The sequence below is a fragment of the Truncatella angustata genome, assembly GCF_020726525.1.
Source record: "Truncatella angustata strain MPI-SDFR-AT-0073 chromosome Unknown BKA67scaffold_6, whole genome shotgun sequence".
Lineage (NCBI taxonomy): Eukaryota > Fungi > Ascomycota > Sordariomycetes > Amphisphaeriales > Sporocadaceae > Truncatella > Truncatella angustata.
Genome location: NW_025763386.1, coordinates 2,336,728 through 2,352,231, shown reverse-complemented (window position 1 = coordinate 2,352,231; position 15,504 = coordinate 2,336,728). Strand labels below are relative to the sequence as shown.

General features: G+C 52.6%; 4 protein-coding genes across 4 annotated transcripts; 1 reads left to right on the top strand and 3 right to left on the bottom strand.

Annotated features, from left to right (window-relative positions):
- Positions 1–427: 427 nt before the first annotated feature.
- Positions 428–1,906, top strand: BKA67DRAFT_660949 (CPA1 family monovalent cation:H+ antiporter; the record flags this gene model as incomplete). The annotated part of the gene is made up of 1 exon (XM_046107726.1): positions 428–1,906. The coding sequence occupies one exon, from the start codon at positions 428–430 to the stop codon at positions 1,904–1,906; it is 1,479 nt and encodes a 492-aa protein (XP_045956465.1).
- Positions 1,907–2,226: 320 nt separating this feature from the next.
- On the bottom strand, positions 2,227–6,258 carry BKA67DRAFT_520844 (glucose-methanol-choline oxidoreductase; the record flags this gene model as incomplete). The annotated part of the gene is made up of 3 exons (XM_046098219.1): positions 2,227–5,525; positions 5,607–5,723; positions 5,784–6,258. 3 exons carry the CDS (start codon positions 6,256–6,258, stop codon positions 2,227–2,229), a joined length of 3,891 nt encoding a protein of 1,296 aa, XP_045956464.1.
- An 804-nt stretch (positions 6,259–7,062) lies between these two features.
- On the bottom strand, positions 7,063–7,621 carry BKA67DRAFT_573227 (uncharacterized protein). Its single transcript, XM_046103339.1, has one exon. The coding sequence runs from the start codon at positions 7,455–7,457 to the stop codon at positions 7,260–7,262; it is 198 nt and encodes a 65-aa protein (XP_045956463.1). The 5' UTR covers positions 7,458–7,621; the 3' UTR covers positions 7,063–7,259.
- Positions 7,622–11,702: 4,081 nt separating this feature from the next.
- BKA67DRAFT_349742 (NADP-specific glutamate dehydrogenase) lies at positions 11,703–13,486 on the bottom strand. The gene is made up of 3 exons (XM_046096352.1): positions 13,243–13,486; positions 12,074–13,185; positions 11,703–12,012 (listed from the first exon to the last, which is right to left on the bottom strand). The coding sequence occupies exons 1-3, from the start codon at positions 13,286–13,288 to the stop codon at positions 11,812–11,814; spliced, it is 1,359 nt and encodes a 452-aa protein (XP_045956462.1). The 5' UTR covers positions 13,289–13,486; the 3' UTR covers positions 11,703–11,811.
- Positions 13,487–15,504: the final 2,018 nt, after the last annotated feature.

The following is a 15,504-nucleotide window of genomic DNA, read 5'->3' as shown; positions in this document are numbered from 1 at the left end:
CTGAGGCAGTGTCAACATAAAGGTACTGTTATACGACCAGTAGTGATCACTCTCGAAAACTGTTCTATACTAAGTCGATACTATACAACTAGACTAGCCTAACCTAGTAGGATCGAACCTTCGCGCTTGAACCGAAACAGCGAAAAATGGATTGGTAGCTTCCACGTTGCAAGGGTTACAGGCACTCTAATACAAGCGATAACAGAATGACGACTACATTAACGCTAGCGTCAGCACAAACCTAGCGAAATGGGCACGAACATTGCTGATAGCCCTAGAAATCTGCATTCGCGTCGTCCCAGTGCTTGCTTCACATACATACAAGTATACTACTCGTCCAGTTCAAGTTTGGTTGATTGTTTCGTCGCCAATAAAGTCTTGGCGCCTTGGACGCACGACTATAATCACACACAGCTTGCAACTTATAATGGGGAACCCTTCGGATATCCCCGAGCTCGAACCTGATGGACCTCACCTGGTCTACCTGGCCCTGTCATTCTTTCTGATTATATATGCGCTTTTTTCAGAGTTCATCAGAAACAAACTACACCTCTCTGAGCCTCCCCTGGCGACCTTGGCCGGTATTACATTCGGACCACTCGCCGCTAGTCTTCCGGGCACAGAGAAATATGCAAACCAAGACAACATCACCCAGGAATTGGCCCGGGTCGTCACATGCGTCCAGGTCTTCGCAGTAGGCCTCGGACTACCTAGTGCCTATGTCAAAAAGCACTGGCGAGGGCTCCTTGTATTGCTCGGACCGAACATGATCTTCGGATGGGTCGTGTCCGCCGTCATCCTCCGGCTCGTCATCGGAGTTCAATGGAGCACCGCCTTCATCATTGCTGCTACCTTGACGCCGACGGATCCCGTCTTGTCCGCCAGCGTGCTGGGCGAGGCGCGATTCTCTACGAGGGTGCCAAGGAGGATCAAGCACATGCTGGCAGCCGAGTCCGGCTGTAACGACGGTACAGCCTATCCGTTCCTCTACGCCGCCATATTCGCCGTCACGCAGGGTAGCAGGGCGGACTGGTCCAAGATGTTCTTCCTGGAGACGATCCTATGGCAATGCCTGTTCGGGATCGCCATCGGCGCCGTCATCGGCCTGGGCGCGAACAGAGCACTCCGCTTCAGCGAGGAGAGGGGGTATACCCAGGCGGCGACGCTCTTCGTCTTCTACTTCCTGCTGGCCATATTCGCGATGGGCGTCGGCAGCACGCTCGGGCTGGACGACTTCCTCGTCTCCTTCTCGGCCGGCACGGCCTTCTGCTGGGACGGCTGGTTCCACCAGAAGACGGCCAGGATGAAGCTGCCCAGCATCATCGACCTGCTGCTCAACTCGGCCATGTTCGTCTACTTCGGCACCATCATCCCCTGGGACAAGTACGTCGGCACCGGGAACCTGAGCGCGTGGCGGCTGCTGGCCTGCACCGTCTCGATCTTGCTCCTCCGGCGGCTGCCCTCCGTGCTGGCGCTCAAGAGGTTCGTCCCGGAGATCCGCACCTGGAGCGAGGCCGTCTTCGCCGGCCACTTCGGGCCCATGGGCGTCGGCGCCATGTTCTTGGCCATGGAGGCCAGGGGGCAGCTCGAGACGGGCTCTTCCACCCCAGACCCACACCCCCCGGCAGAGGGGCCGCACCAGGAGGCCATACGGCACCTCTGGCCCGTGGTGAGCTTCATCGTGCTGGGATCCATCATGGTGCACGGCTTTTCTGCGGCCGTGATGAGCATATACGGCCACCTCGCGAGGCATCCGAAGCGCCGGGCATCGCAGGTCGGAGGCGAGATAGAGAGGCTGGCTGGCATGGCTTCCGAGGACGAGGACGAGGACGAGGGGAGCGCGCTGTTTTCTGAAGACGAGGACGAGCGCAGGATCGAAGGCAACGGCGAGATTGCCATACGTTGACACGGGAGCAGCGAAACTACCAGAGCTCGAGATTCTGACTAGAAGTCTAGAATAGCATAGATTATCCAGATGAGCTTAAATCACAGAACAAGCCGTCAAGTTGACTCCATCACATGCGTGTCGATGTAAAAAAAAAAATGCGATACAGTTTTCTCGCCCAACTATGTAACCACAAGTCGATAGCGACAGTATCTCCCAGAAACAAAAACAAACAAGGGTATATCCCAAAAACACGCGAGGCCAGTCTAGCCCAGCCAGACTCCATAGTCCTTTCCAATCCTACATCCGTTTTCTAAGCACCAAAATCCCCGCCCATCCACTTACTCCTGCATCTTCTTGATATAATCATCAGGCTCCTCGAACACATAAGCCTCTCCCCTCATCACCCGATCCACCTCCTCCCTGACGAAGGGGTAGACGTCCTTGTAGGCGTTCCTGCCCATCCAGCAGTCCAGGTGGCCGTAGTTGGGCACGACGCGCCTCTTGTACTGCAGGCCGTCGTTGTCGCGGGTGTCGCGGGTGCCAAAGGTGTCGCAGAGGACCTCGTAGGTGCGCTCGGTGGCGGTGGGGCTGAGGACGGCGTTGTCGCGGCCGACGAAGAGCAGGAAGGGGACGTCGCGGAGGCGGCGGACGTTGTCGGGGGTGTCGAGGCGCTCGAACAGGGGGCCGTTGGACATGACGCCGCCCTCGTAGCCCTGCCGCATCAGCAGGTGCAGCATGGTCATGTTGACGCCGCCGAAGAAGCGGTCGATCTGCCGGTGCGTCGCCTCGTTCAGGTTGCCGTGGTTCCAGCACCGGCCGAAGGTCAGGCTGATGCGGTGGCACGACGCGCTGTTGCACAGCTCCCGCCGCTCGTCCGGCATCAGCCGCAGCGCCTCGTTCAGCGCCTTCTGCGCGTAGCTGTCGTCCTCGCCCGTGCTGCAGGAGAACCAGTTGCCGCAGAGCAGCTTGTAGATCCTGTCCAGGGGCACGAGGGGGAAGGCCATGATCTTGATCATGTTCAGCGTGTTCCAGATCGGGTTCATGAAGACCTGGCTGCAGGTGACGCCCGAGATCCAGCTGGCCGGGATGGTGCCGTCGAGCAGGCCGGTCGAGAAGGCCACGCTGCCCATGCAGTGGGCGATGGCGTAGACGGGCTGGTCGTGGTTGTCCTTGCGGATCTTCTCTAGGCAGGCCTTGATGTCGATGCGCGCGTCGAACGTCGTCCAGTTGTTCTGCGCCACCATCAGGGCGCAGATGCGGTGCACGGTAATATAGACACGGTAGCCTGCCCTGGTGAAATAGTTGACCGCGTTGCACTCGATCGTGGGCAGAGCGAATATCTGGTGGTCGACCGAGGCACCCGGGATCAGGAAGAGAACCTTCTTCTCCAGGGTCTTGTTGGTAGGCTCGTACATCTGCATGCGTGTGACAACTCCATCTTCAGCCTCGATCTTATACGTGGCGTCGGGCAAGGTCTCGTTGATGTACCCATTGTAGCTCTGGCTGGGGTATTGCAGGGGCGTGAGAGGTGCCAGGAACAGTGACAAAGACTTGCGAGTGAAGTAGGTCATGAAGCTGGCAGCGCTCACGGCCTTCTTCAGCAGACCGCTACCGGTGGGCGTCATGGTCAGGATTTGGCTCGCAAAGTCTGCTGGCTGGATCTTCATGATGCCCTTGGCGATGATGATGCCCTTCGTTGCCTCGTCCTCCAATGTGTCTTCGCGGAACGTCGTGTTTGGCCTGGCCTTCCTGACTGTTACGTAGAGAGTGCTTGTGGCCTTCCAGAACTGGACGGGGTTCAAAGCGACCGAGGAGTCGACAACCTTGACGCCGCGGAAATGGAGGAGCCTGCCGTCGGTGCCGCGCATCATGAAGTTGTACACGAGGTTTTTGGTCCCCGGTGCACCCATGTATTGTCGGAAGAGGTTGAAGTCGCCACGCTGTACCATGAATGGAGAACCTGTTATGGTTGGGCAAGAGAAGGTACCCGTCAGCATGGCCTTGTGCTCAGGGTCGTGCACAATCGACCTAGTGTTGAAGGACTGGACACTGAGGAAGAACCGCGCCGCTTCGCACCGCGACTCGGCGATTCTCGCAGCCAACTCGTATGACTGTTGGCTGTCGGCCTTCAGGCCCTGCTCGGCGTGGATGAAACCAGACATAACTTCTGTGAAGCCGAATCCTCCATCGTTCATGCGTTGTGCGGATTTGATGACATCGCTAGCACTTGAGATGCTCGCAAAGTCCTCCTTCTCTTCTTCTTCGGAGTCGTACTGGCATTCATTGCCATATTGTGGGGAGCCAAAAAGATCAAGGATACCGTTCTTTTTCTCGTTGATGATGAGCCCCTGCCGCTTGGCGTAGTAGTCGACTGCGCGCTCTGCCAAGGCGGTGATCGTGGCAAATGGATTGGCACCAAGAGCAGTCGGAATCAGGGCGGCATCGGTCACAATGAGACCACGGTGTGTCTCCGGGCCGCTGCCCATGAAGACCTCACCAAAGTGGTTCGTTGCACCGCTTTCTCCAGTGCCCTCCGAAGCCAAGCAAGCGCCGCCAATTGGGTGGACTGTCACTTGCTGCTGCCCCATCAGAGCATAGAAGGGATTTTGCACAAATGTGCCTCCGACTGCTCGAGTGGCTTTCTCGAGGATGCTGTTGATCCATTTGACATGATTGCTTCGGCCAACGCCGAGGAACTCTAGTACAGGCTTGTCGTCCTTGAGGGTCAATATGGCTTGGTTGCTGTCGTGAGACATGACAAGGTAGGTTTGAGTCCTCTCAATGGCACCTTTGCGGTAGTATGGTCCCAAGAAGAAAGACCCAACACGAGCGAGGTTTGCTTTGAAGGTATCAACGATCCCTTCATCTTTGGGACCGATGCTACCAGGCATAAGCTCGAGCGTAGCTTGCATGAAAGGAGCCAAGGCTTTTGGGACTACACCTTCCTCGATGACATACCCATTGAGCGGGTTGGCGTGTCCCGATCGGTTATCGATTATGCCAGTGATGCATGGTCCAACTGGGTGATAGGGGGAACCGTGAGAGCGGCCAATGGCATTGACCTCGTGGTCAGTGTTGTAACCGAAAGCAAGCATGTCACCATTTCCGCTCATGTTCAACCCGATCTGGTCGCTCGTCTCAAGTCCCATTTCCTTACTCCTCAGAAGGATCTCTGTAGTTCCAATCGCACCGGCACCAAGGAACACAGCTTTCTTGGCATGAACCCACATAAGATCACCATGGAGGTTAGCCTTGAAGTGTCCCCGATTACGACCGTGCCAAGCGAAATAGATAAGGTAGCCCTCCCTACCAGGTGCCTTTGTAATGTACCGTACTTCGGATTCACAGAAGATTTCGGCACCCCAGTTCCAAGCATCCGCAATATATGTGACGAGTGTTGAGTTCTTCGAGCCGTCGTTGATACCCGTACAATCCTGACCAGTCAGGCCGGAAGGGGTCATCTCAACACCTGCAGCATTGGGCCCATTCTTAAAGCGTGTAGTCTGCTCCACTCTTCGAAACTTGTGCTCCATGTTCATGGCTTTTGCCTGCTTCTTTAGTAGATCTAGCTTGGGAAGCTGTGGCCAATCTTCGGGATATTGCTCAGGCTCTAACATCTTTCTAGCCTTTTCATAGTCTGTGGTGATAAAGTGTTGGTAAATACAAGCAAACACAAATGTTTATGAAACTGCGGAAGGGGTCTAATGTGCGAACTTACATTGTGCCATCTCCTTGGGGTTCTCTCTAATCTCTCGGGGCCAATACTCTTGTTTCAGGGTATCTTCGTCCGCCTCCAAGTATACATTTGCATTAATCAAGCTAGTTCCACCGAGACCTGTTTAAAGCTTGATTAGTCGTTTGCAACCGCGTCGTTGAAGAGGAGCCCATGACTTACCATTGCCGACGACTGCATTCTGACCGTTACCAAAGATGAGATGATACATTGCCGTCGGATCGCCGCCATTGACGAGCTTTTTCGGCAACCAACCAGGCGCAAACTCGCCGGAGTAATGTACTTGGTCAAGAGCATCGCCCGTCTCAACGGGAAACTCTCCGGGCCATCGCTCTTTGCCGCGCTCTAGGACACAGACTGATTGGCCAGCCCGGGCCATCCGCGACGCTGCCACACCACCACCATAACCGGAACCAATGACGACGCAGTCATATGAGTTCCGCATCAACTCTAGAGGCTTGGACAGACGAGGATACGCAGAAGAGCTCGAGCTTTTCCCCCATGACTGTACCCTGGCGTAGCTTCTGCCAGGTCCGCTAGCTTCGTTCTCGTGGCGACCAATTGAGTGAATCCGGTGTGAGCCGTGTCCGAGGTGAGCCCCCTGGCTGGGCTCCGGTGAAGGCAAGGCAGAAGACATACTTGGGCTCTTCAAGCTCTCGGCGAAGCTCACCGTACGGGGTGTCGGAGTGGAGTTGCCGTTCACACCCCGAGGCAATGAAGAAAAGCCGTATGTGACGTCGCTCTCGTATGCGCTGGTGAAGCCGTTTGTGAGAGGGCTACTCTCGCCATTGGACAATCCACCGACCTTACCAATGCCGAGACCCTTGGGAGCCGTGCGCGGTGACGGCGACGCGACTGGCAAATCTGCGCTGGGTGCCATTGCGAAGTACAATAGGTATTGATTCTGTCTCGAACAACAGGCGAGGTGATGGCCTAATTAAAGGCTCACTGCGAAATACGTCAACGGCCTCTTGTGAAGTACGAGCTTCGACGACGGCCGATAGAATTACAGTTTGAAACTATAATAGACGGAATGAGAAGTCAGAGACAACACTAGTATAGTGAGTTGAGAAATAAAAGACTTGAAGAGGCACGCTTAGAAGCTAGACTAGTGACAAGCGGCCGAATATAGCTTTCGCCGCCCAGCAGGATTGCGGCTTCATATATATGTTGACATTGGATCGACAAAGAGCCCAAAAAAACCAGCCATGTGCGTACGGACGTGTATACAGAAGAGTCCTGGGTGGTTGAACAGCATTCAATATTCAATAATAGTGATCCACAGGACCCGGCCACGAACCATGCCGGGCATGCCATGTGCAAGCTAGAGCAGTTCCCAATGGCATGGCCCAGTGGCGGAGTGGTTTAATCGGGCTGAGATGGCTAAGCTGAAAGAAAATTGAAATAGTTCATGATCGCCGTAGTGATTGGGCATGATATTGGTCAGTTCCCGCTTGTCTAGCCCCAATTCGTTAAGCTGCCGTTACTAACGGGGGAAAGCCCGGAGAAGATTGTTCAGATGTGACGACAAGGGTGTGTCAGCTATTGCAGGCCCCTATTGGGTGATAGGCGCCGCCTGTCGCTCGTTCGGGTGCGCTCAAATAGAAGGCGTAAGACGGAACGCAGGGACGGACGAGACTAACCAGATCGGAACTGTAGTCCGTATTCCATCTCAGCTGTTGCGTAAATATTCCCTTGAAGAGTTCCATTAATACCAATGCTGTAATGGGGCACGAGAGTTTTCACATGGAAGCCTCGGAACGATGATAGTGAACCCCTTTTCTGCGTCAATCTGCGATGAATACACTCGCGATAGTGCCGAAATATATGTGGCATCGATTGGCCATGCTCATCTGAGACAAGTCTTCCGAGAGTTTACCTTGGACGGACCTCTTCCCGAACATTGCGCGGAGAGTTTCTTCGATTTCTCCCAGGTCCCAGGGAAGCGGAAGCATTAGCCGTTGATTTTCGCTATCATACTAGCAGCGCTTCATTGGCGGCACTATCCATGTAGAATAGAGTTTTATCAGACACCGTCGGTTTACGTCCAATGGCATGCCTGGCGCATGGTCTAAGACTGCTCCAAGGCGCTTTTAAGCCGCTGACTCGTTATACATCTCATTGTAAATGATTCACCAACAAACTCTCCTGCACATGGCAGAGTTCTGCACGATATTGGCGTAAGATCTTGCATGGTTCTTGGCGGAGGTCGTTCTCATGGTAAACAACAGCAACCCTCACTTGGTTTACCGAATCATTCTCACTCGGTGCGACCGTCTCAGCCCCCTTTCCTAATACCAAACAACAAGGGTCAATGTCATTCAAGCACCGAAACGAGAGCCCTATCAAATGATGCCGTCAACCATTCACAGCAGCTCGATCTTGCGCTTGCCGATCAAAGAGGCATCGCTGAAATGCAGGTTCATCTGCAGTCAGCAATTAGTGAAATGATGACCGGGTGCAGTGCACCGTGCATGCTAGAAATGTTTCAAATGGCTTCTCGAATTATACACTTCTGCATATCCAATGACCAAAGTTTATGTGGGAGATTCGTAAGGCTGAGGTGAGGATTCGGAGTTGGTTGCACTCGCCAAACGACAACCGGGGCAGGGATCGCAGGATCCGGACCGTTATTTCGTCTAAATAATGACCCTTGCCGTCCTGTGGCACAGAAACGATCTACGCAAAGACTTGGGGATTTTCGAATCCTGTGTTGGCAACACTCTGCACAGAAGAATTCTCACATTGTCTATCAGATATTCACCAGCCGCCCTCATCTGAGTAATGGCCAAGCTTAAACCCGGCATATCTTCTTGGTCTTCGTGATGGTCGAAAAAAGCATCTTCCATAGTCGAAGCAAACCATTATAGATTACGAACAAGATGCTAGCATGACCGGGTATATGTTAGCTCTGAAACTCCAACCTTAGGAAAAGCTGCTACCAGGAACCAGAAAATCTAAAAACTGCTGCGGAATTCAAAATAGATATCCGCTAAAGATGTTGATGTTGCAACGAAAATGCGCCTGGAGGCCTATGAGAAGCTCGAGGACCAGGGCTATTAATGGAGTCAATTAGCGGGTGGTGCTGCCGCGACCAATCAAATACTGCATACCCAGGACTGTCGTGCTACGCTTCAGTGGTGTTATTGGCATAAGCCAGGCACAATTGCCATCTGCTAGCAACACTGCCACCCAAAACGGCCCCGTCCATCTTTCGGAGAATCCTTCAGTACCACATAGCCAGAGGAAATACTTGGCAACGGAAAAGCAACTGCAACACCATGATCCTCCTGTGATACCAACGGGATTTCCCTCGACTCACCCACATGGATGGGCAGCATAGAATATCTCCGCCAGGTATTGTACCACGGTGGACAGCACAGCACGGCACAGCAGTGTCGCATATATATCCCCAGAATAACGAGACAAAAAGAGCTTACCTTGACTTCAATCTGCGAGGCTGGGCCCCAATTATCATGTACCTTGTTCCTAGACTCGGTCAGAGCATATATCATGGCCTCGCTCTAGGACTTTCGCCAGCATGTATCAAATCGGCATGATTGACACATGCGGAGAGTACTCCAACGTGACGATCCGCTTCCTGTACACCCGATGGCTTACCCATGTGCCCCAATCTGCAACCACTCAGCACTTCATATATCGTTGCTCGTCTTATCGCAGGCAAAAACTTGATCTACGATACGCTCACGTTACATTGCCTTGATTGTTCGAAGTGGTGATCAAGCCACCTTGTTTCAAGAGTTCATTGATCAAACCACTCATTGTCGTTATCGTGATCGCTGCTAGAACTCTCCCAGCCACTAAGCTTTTTGCGCCAACGCCCGCCCAAATCTATTTACAAAGTCGCCAAACTTGTTAATCAAGGGTATTGTCTTATTCCGACTCCTAACAGAACAACTTCTGGTGTTGTTGTTTTGTACTCGAGTGACTTTCTAAATAAATAAAAAATTTGCCAGCCAATCAAAGCTCATTGACGGTGGCGGTCGCACAGCTTCTGACAATACCTAGCCATGCCATTTCTAACAGTAGCCACCACGATCCCAATGATGGATCACGGACTTGACCGGAGTCGCGCAGGATCTGTTTCCAGCGTGCATAGTACTGGCAATCTTGACGACAGCATGGCTTGAACTATGCTAACACCGAAAATACCCGTTTCCATTGTAGCCACTGCTCACAACAGTCGCAAACAGATCCAACGTGTTATCGCGCCGAATGGCCATCTCATGGTCCAGACTACTTAGAATTTATGTGTTTCGTTCTATTCTGCATTCATCCAGTCTGCTAGTCTCATCATGGCACGGTATTCGCCGTCAGTTCCAGCGACTTTGGAGTCAAGTTGTCATCTTCGAGTCATTACATGGCGACCAAAAGTTGATTATCTATCATCAACTTGACACAATTTCCATCACACCGCATTCGCACATGCGTGCTGAGTCTGCCATTTTTCTTGGACAGCTATTTTATTTCATAGAAGCTGGAGGTGATCTCTGCTGTTATTCTAAGGTTACACAGAAGAATCTACATGGCGCAATGACTTCGCTAGTTGTGACAGCCACCAAGGCGACAGTGTTCAAAGCAGGCCCATTGTGTTCTAGCCCTATAAGTTTGAACTAGAAACAGTCGGTTGCTCGCATGCTTGTATGAGGACCAGTAATGTAACAAAGACGGTACTTCTGAAGCTCTCTTGCATCAAGTGAGGCACAGACAGTTGTCACCTTGGTAGCCATCTTTAGAATAGAGCATTACCCACGCTACTCATTTTCGAATATAGCTCTATCAATATTGAAACATCTCTGTTATCGTAGCAAAAGCACAGATTAATCAAAGCCGATGTCATACCCATCAGATGGTTCCATCTATCTAACAGATATACCATGCAGCGACACTTGCACCCGCAGCGGCCAAAGTGTGATCATGATGCCTTGATCGATAATGTTTGAAAATTTCCAAGGGCGAAAGCTCTGGCGTAGAGAACACTGAACGGCTGGCATCTGTCTCTGACAAGATCACCTACTTAATAACGAAGTGTATGCCCGGCGGTATTGGAATCATGTTCTTGAACCAAGTGTATGTAAATTACGAAGTTATGTAATTACCGTCTTATCTCCAAGAAAATCGAAAGAACATCTCCCCTGCTGACTCCGGTCTTACATTTTGGGTTCTAGGTAAACCGTAAGTCATATCCAGCCCGTATAGTTATAATCAGAGAACTTGTGGTTGGTCAACATAATATGTGTCACTCAGAATAAAGGATTTCGCCAATGCTTCGTCGTAGGCACGCTCCAGCATATTGATATCCTTACGGAGCTGTTAGATAATATTTTGGTATCTGCACTTCCCCTACCTTGCGTTGATTTCAGTAAAGATAATCTCCCTTTCTGTTTGAATCATTGCCGCCAGCTCATTGTCCGCGTGCTCGATTCTGACTTCTGGTCGGGCGCAACATTGGCCAGAAGCCCCGTCGGCTCCACGAAGGCTCACCACACAAACTAGGATCGAGACAGTAAAATTCCTCGCCGGGGCTACCCTATTGTACATCCCGAAACGATGACAGGTAAATGTGTTGGCTGGTCCTTCCGAAACGCCTATCAACGCTGGCGATATTGATCTCACGTTAACAGAGAACAGCTTCTACGCCGCCAACTGCGCTCTACCTGTGCATTTCGACTATTTGCAGCATTAGATCATACATCAACATGACTACCGAAAGCCGACTGAAGCATGACTGTTTTTCACTGCCTGGGGTAACGAAGTCGTGAAACTCTCTTGAATCAATACGAACCACCATCATAAATCAACTGGACAAGGCAAACCGGTCTGGCAAGCAGATAGACTTGAGTACTTGGATGCCTTGTTTAACTCGTTCAAATAAAGACACATTCGAAACAAGCGTAATTGCAGCCACACCCTGAACAAGGTTACTGACGTTTCACGCCTCCACGAGGGCTGCATGGATGCGGGTTGACCATCCTCACTCGTCTCGTCACATGCCCGATCATCAAGTCGGCCAACGATGATATCCCCCCGTGTTGAGCTTCATAGTGCTACCGAAATCACTGTAATTGTCACTGATAACATGCTCGGTCGGGAGAGGGGTCACTACAAATAGTAGGGTAAAGGGTATCAATATCGCTATGAAGTACATGAGGTGATTAGTGAACGGCTCCTACGCCCACCAGTCACCTTGGTCGTGCATTGCGCGGGCAACCTTGACGAATCCTGCAATGTTGCTACCGGCAACCAAGCTTGGGTACTCTCCTTCCTTGGCCTCGACGTACTCCTTGGCAGTGTTCAGACCGTTCTCGAAGGCGTTCTTCATGATTTGAGCAAGCTTCTCGTCAACCTCTTCGCGTGTCCAGCTCAGACGCTAAGGAATATCAAGTCAATAAGAGATTCATTTAATCGGGGGAGTGGGGGTGAGGTCTTACCTGGCTGTTCTGTGCCATCTCAAGTCCGGAGACTGCTACACCACCAGCGTTGGACGCCTTTCCTGGGGCGTACCAGACAGCGCTGGAGCCCTTCTCCTTGCGGTGCTCCTCGAACACGTCAATGGCCTCCTGTGTGCAACCCATGTTGGAACCCTCGGCAACGAACAGACAGCCGTTGGAGACGAGTGTCTCGGCCTCCTCCTTGCTGACCTCGTTCTGGGTAGCACATGGCAGTGCCACGTCAATCTTGCCGACGTGGACCCAGGGGCGAGCACCCTCGATGTACTTGAAAGCACCCTCGTGCTCGTAGGCGGTCAAGGACTTTCGTGCAAGCTTGATATCGGCAATCTTCTCAACATCCTTGGGGCTGAACTTGGCGTCGCCCTCGGCAATGAGAGCTCCCTGAGAATCCGAAAGGGACACAACAGTACCACCGAGCTCAATAACCTTCAGAGCAGCGTACTGAGCGACGTTTCCAGATCCGGAGATGGCGACGCGCTTTCCTTCCCAGCCGCCCTTGCCGGCGTGCTCAAGCATGTGTCCGACGTAGTAGACGAGACCGTATCCGGTGGCTTCAGGTCGGATCAAGCTGCCGCCCCAAGAGCCTCCCTTGCCAGTCAGAACACCTTCCCACCTGTTGCGCTGGCGGCGGTATGCTCCGAAGAGGTAGCCAACCTCGCGTCCACCAACACCGATATCACCGGCGGGCACGTCGGTGTCGGCGCCAATGTGCTTCGAGAGCTCTCTCATGAAAGACTCGCAGAACTTGCGGATCTCGTTGTCACTCTTGCCCTTGGGGTCGAAGTCGGCACCACCCTTGCCGCCACCAATGTTGAGGCCGGTCAGGGCATTCTTGAAGATCTGCTCGAAGCCCAAGAACTTGAGGATGGACAAGTTGACGGTAGGGTGGAATCGGAGACCGCCCTTGTACGGGCCGAGCGCCGAGTTGAACTGAACACGGTAACCGCGGTTGACCTGCAGGTTGCCGCTGTCGTCTTCCCAGACGATTCTGAACTGGATGATGCGCTCTGGGATGGAGACGACCTTCAAGGCGGTCTTGTACTCGGGGTTCTTGGTGAAAAGCGAGCTGTTCTCGAGCGTGCTTACAAGCTCTGGTACATGTCAGCAAAAATCATCCGGGTCTGATTATATTCAGGGACAGCTCTCACCCTTGTAGGCCTGCTCGAATTCGGGCTCTGATGGTAGGTTAGACATGATGGCTAATTTGTGTTATTGGTGTGAGGATGTAGGGTAGACGTTGTTCCAAAACCACCAGGAGAGAGTGTCAATGAGGATATGAGACGAAGTAGGGAGCGAAGACACAGTTCAGAGGGCTGCGCAACTTAAATAAGGAAACCTGAGCATACTTGAGCTACTTAACAAGAGGTTGTATAACTTGACCAGCTACGTATGCTTTTGCTGGGTCCCACCCAAGGAAAAGACCGACCACGGCCAAGCTCCCTGGGCCTGATTCGGATCAGATTAGCCCCAGACTAATGTCCAATTTCGAGTCTCCGGCACGCGGCAACCATGTCCACTTCATGGGGGGGTCTGCACTTGCAAGCCTATGTAGTGGGGGGCGGAGTTGGGTATACTATGTGCCACCATGTGCTACTGCATACACATGTGTGCGGTGGACGAGTCTACCAGGATGATCAGCCTCAATGAACCTCCGACCCCCCGCCGACCGTGGCCGATTGCTTTTCTCCCACAACAAATGGCTGCATTTACGGCTTGGTTTGCGGCAATTATCCTGAGCCCGATCGCACGCTGACTAGTTGACATGGCTGGCTCTCTCTCAGGGTCCCTGTCGCCAGATCCCATTCTTGCATGATGACATACATAGCTGCGCTACCATCTCGAACTCTGATTAGAATTTGCAATTATGTATGTAGCTTATCAGATCTAGGGTACATCTCACTCATGACCTCACCTAGGAGCGCCCCGGCTTCACCGATTGAAATTCATCAGACGATCGCACACATGGGAACGCAGGCGAGTGTCGCATTTCCCGCGCGTAACGAGTCTCCCACATGCCTGCACGCAGCATAATATCGCAGAGGCAGGCGAGTATACCAATGACGGAGCATCATGAAGACCTGAGCCAAAAAAAAACTAGAGGCTAAGCAACGCGCAGAAACGAATCGAGCCAAGCTAACCCCGGCCACTAAAGTCGTAGCTGCAGACAGCCAACTATTATAGCGTATACTCTTATCATCGCCTTCTGATTCGCTGGCTGGGACTCATGCGTAACGCAATCCTAACGGCATAGCTTCTTGTAAGAGCTTCCAGAAGGGCCATACGGCGCGGCCGACCACCGCAATTGAGTTTCCAAGTGGGAGGGTGATTTCCCCCTCCTCGGGGAAACGTCAACGATTGACCTCATCATCGAGCCCCCGCCGCCTGCTCGATGTGCTGATGGAACACTGATGCGACTACGAGGCAATTTTTTGGGGGGAGCACGGGAGAACGCGGAGCGATGTCGTTTGCGTTGCGTGTTCCGTTCTCTGGAAGAGCCATGTCAAGGCTCCATGCAGCCCACCTCGCACCCCAAAGCCACGGTCCTGTTCACGACGCGCTCCATTTCCGCTACCGGATCTCTGGGAGGTCCCAGGCACCCAGTAAATTCTACTTCTCAAGAAATTATCGCCTGACTTAATTTTATATACATATAAACTTATTACTGTTTCGGGCACGAATGGGGCTGCTTCCCCACGTCTGTCGCCATCGCATTTAGGACTTGATGCTCACTTAACTCTGGCTTTTCCACTGTCAAGGCGGGCGAGCGCTAGCATTCTCCCAAGTCTAGTCACTTCACCACAAAGTAAAAGCCCGCACGTTATTCTATAACATGACAGAGCCCCATCCGTAGAGAATTGGATACTGTTCTTTCCTATTGGCCGCAGCAGAAACCACAGAGATTCTATTAGCAATCGCTCACCAGGACGGCTGCGCGGGCTGTCATGTATTTGCCGCCCGCCAAGCCATGGCGAGGCCCACTGCCTTCTCAACCGCACATGCCAGGGCCCTGAAGCCCAGAGCCGGAATGCCACACTGATCTTGAACACACAAGCATTGTTAGGCCTCTCCGTAACCGGCTTTGACCGTATGCACGTTATACTCTTACCTCAACCCCTGAATCATATATATGTTTCGGCCCCCCTTCTCTCATCTGGAGAACTAGGAGCCGCGGTCTCGACGTTCAGGGAAAAACCCACAGCGGGGTAAGGCCTTTTATTTTTTTCCTCCCTGGTCATTGTTGCTTTCCCAGCACGGCCTTGTATAGCCCGCCCTGCCGCAAATGCAATTTCCCGAAAGAAAGGGAGAGTTTCGTCCCGTGTGTTACTTACTACCGTATACTCCTCCGCATTCGGGGGTCCTTCGGCGGGAGGCCAAGGAAAGGTGTTGCTGGCTCATCACATCAAAGTATT